At 42.0% G+C, this 690-nt stretch overlaps 1 protein-coding gene across 1 annotated transcript in view; it reads left to right on the forward strand.

Moving 5' to 3' along the window:
• The window catches only part of LOC106531977 (lysine-specific demethylase 4A), a gene marked incomplete in the record, with an annotated part of 49,458 nt that overhangs the window by 7,129 nt on the left and 41,639 nt on the right, over positions 1–690 (forward strand). The window contains 2 exon segments of the mRNA XM_014027941.1: positions 293–468; positions 542–656. Coding sequence (XP_013883395.1) covers positions 293–468; positions 542–656 — 291 coding nt within the window.

Consider the following 690-nt stretch of genomic DNA (forward strand, 5'->3'; position numbering starts at 1 on the left):
CCCCATCTCCAGGCCTGGCTCCAGAGGGGGGCCCCGGTGACCCGCGTCCGGGCGAGGGAACGTCAGATCCAATGTTTATTAGCAATTTAAACATAAAAACAATTTCATACGTTGTCTAAAATGTTACAGTGGAAGGGCCTTAAGGCCATTTCCTCTTTTAAAGGCTCATATTGTGTTATAGTGGCATTGCTAACATGCATTAGCTTATCAGGAAAAAAATCTTTACGAGCCTGCTGCTTGCTAACACTATTACAAAGTAAAAAAAATCACTGTCTTTGGATTTCCTTTTAAGATTGTTCCTCCAAAGGAGTGGAAGCCTCGAGGTTCTTACGACGACATTGATGATTTGGTGATTCCAGCTCCCATTCAGCAGGTGGTGACGGGTCAGTCTGGCCTTTTCACTCAGTACAACATCCAGAAGAAGGCCATGACTGTCAGAGAATTTCGCAGGATTGCCAACAGTGACAAGTGAGTCCATTTCTATGAAACTTTTCAAGATAAAAGTTCATCATCAGTATTAACAGCTGTGGTGTTCTTTCAGGTTCTGTAGTCCACGTTATGATGATTTTGAAGAGCTGGAAAGGAAATACTGGAAAAATGTAACATTTAATCCCCCCATATATGGAGCAGATGTTAATGGAAGCTTGTATGACCCTGTGAGTTGACACTTTGTGTTTATTATTTATGAGG

Source organism: Austrofundulus limnaeus, unplaced genomic scaffold (genome assembly GCF_001266775.1).
Source record: "Austrofundulus limnaeus strain Quisiro unplaced genomic scaffold, Austrofundulus_limnaeus-1.0 Scaffold700, whole genome shotgun sequence".
Taxonomy (NCBI): domain Eukaryota; kingdom Metazoa; phylum Chordata; class Actinopteri; order Cyprinodontiformes; family Rivulidae; genus Austrofundulus; species Austrofundulus limnaeus.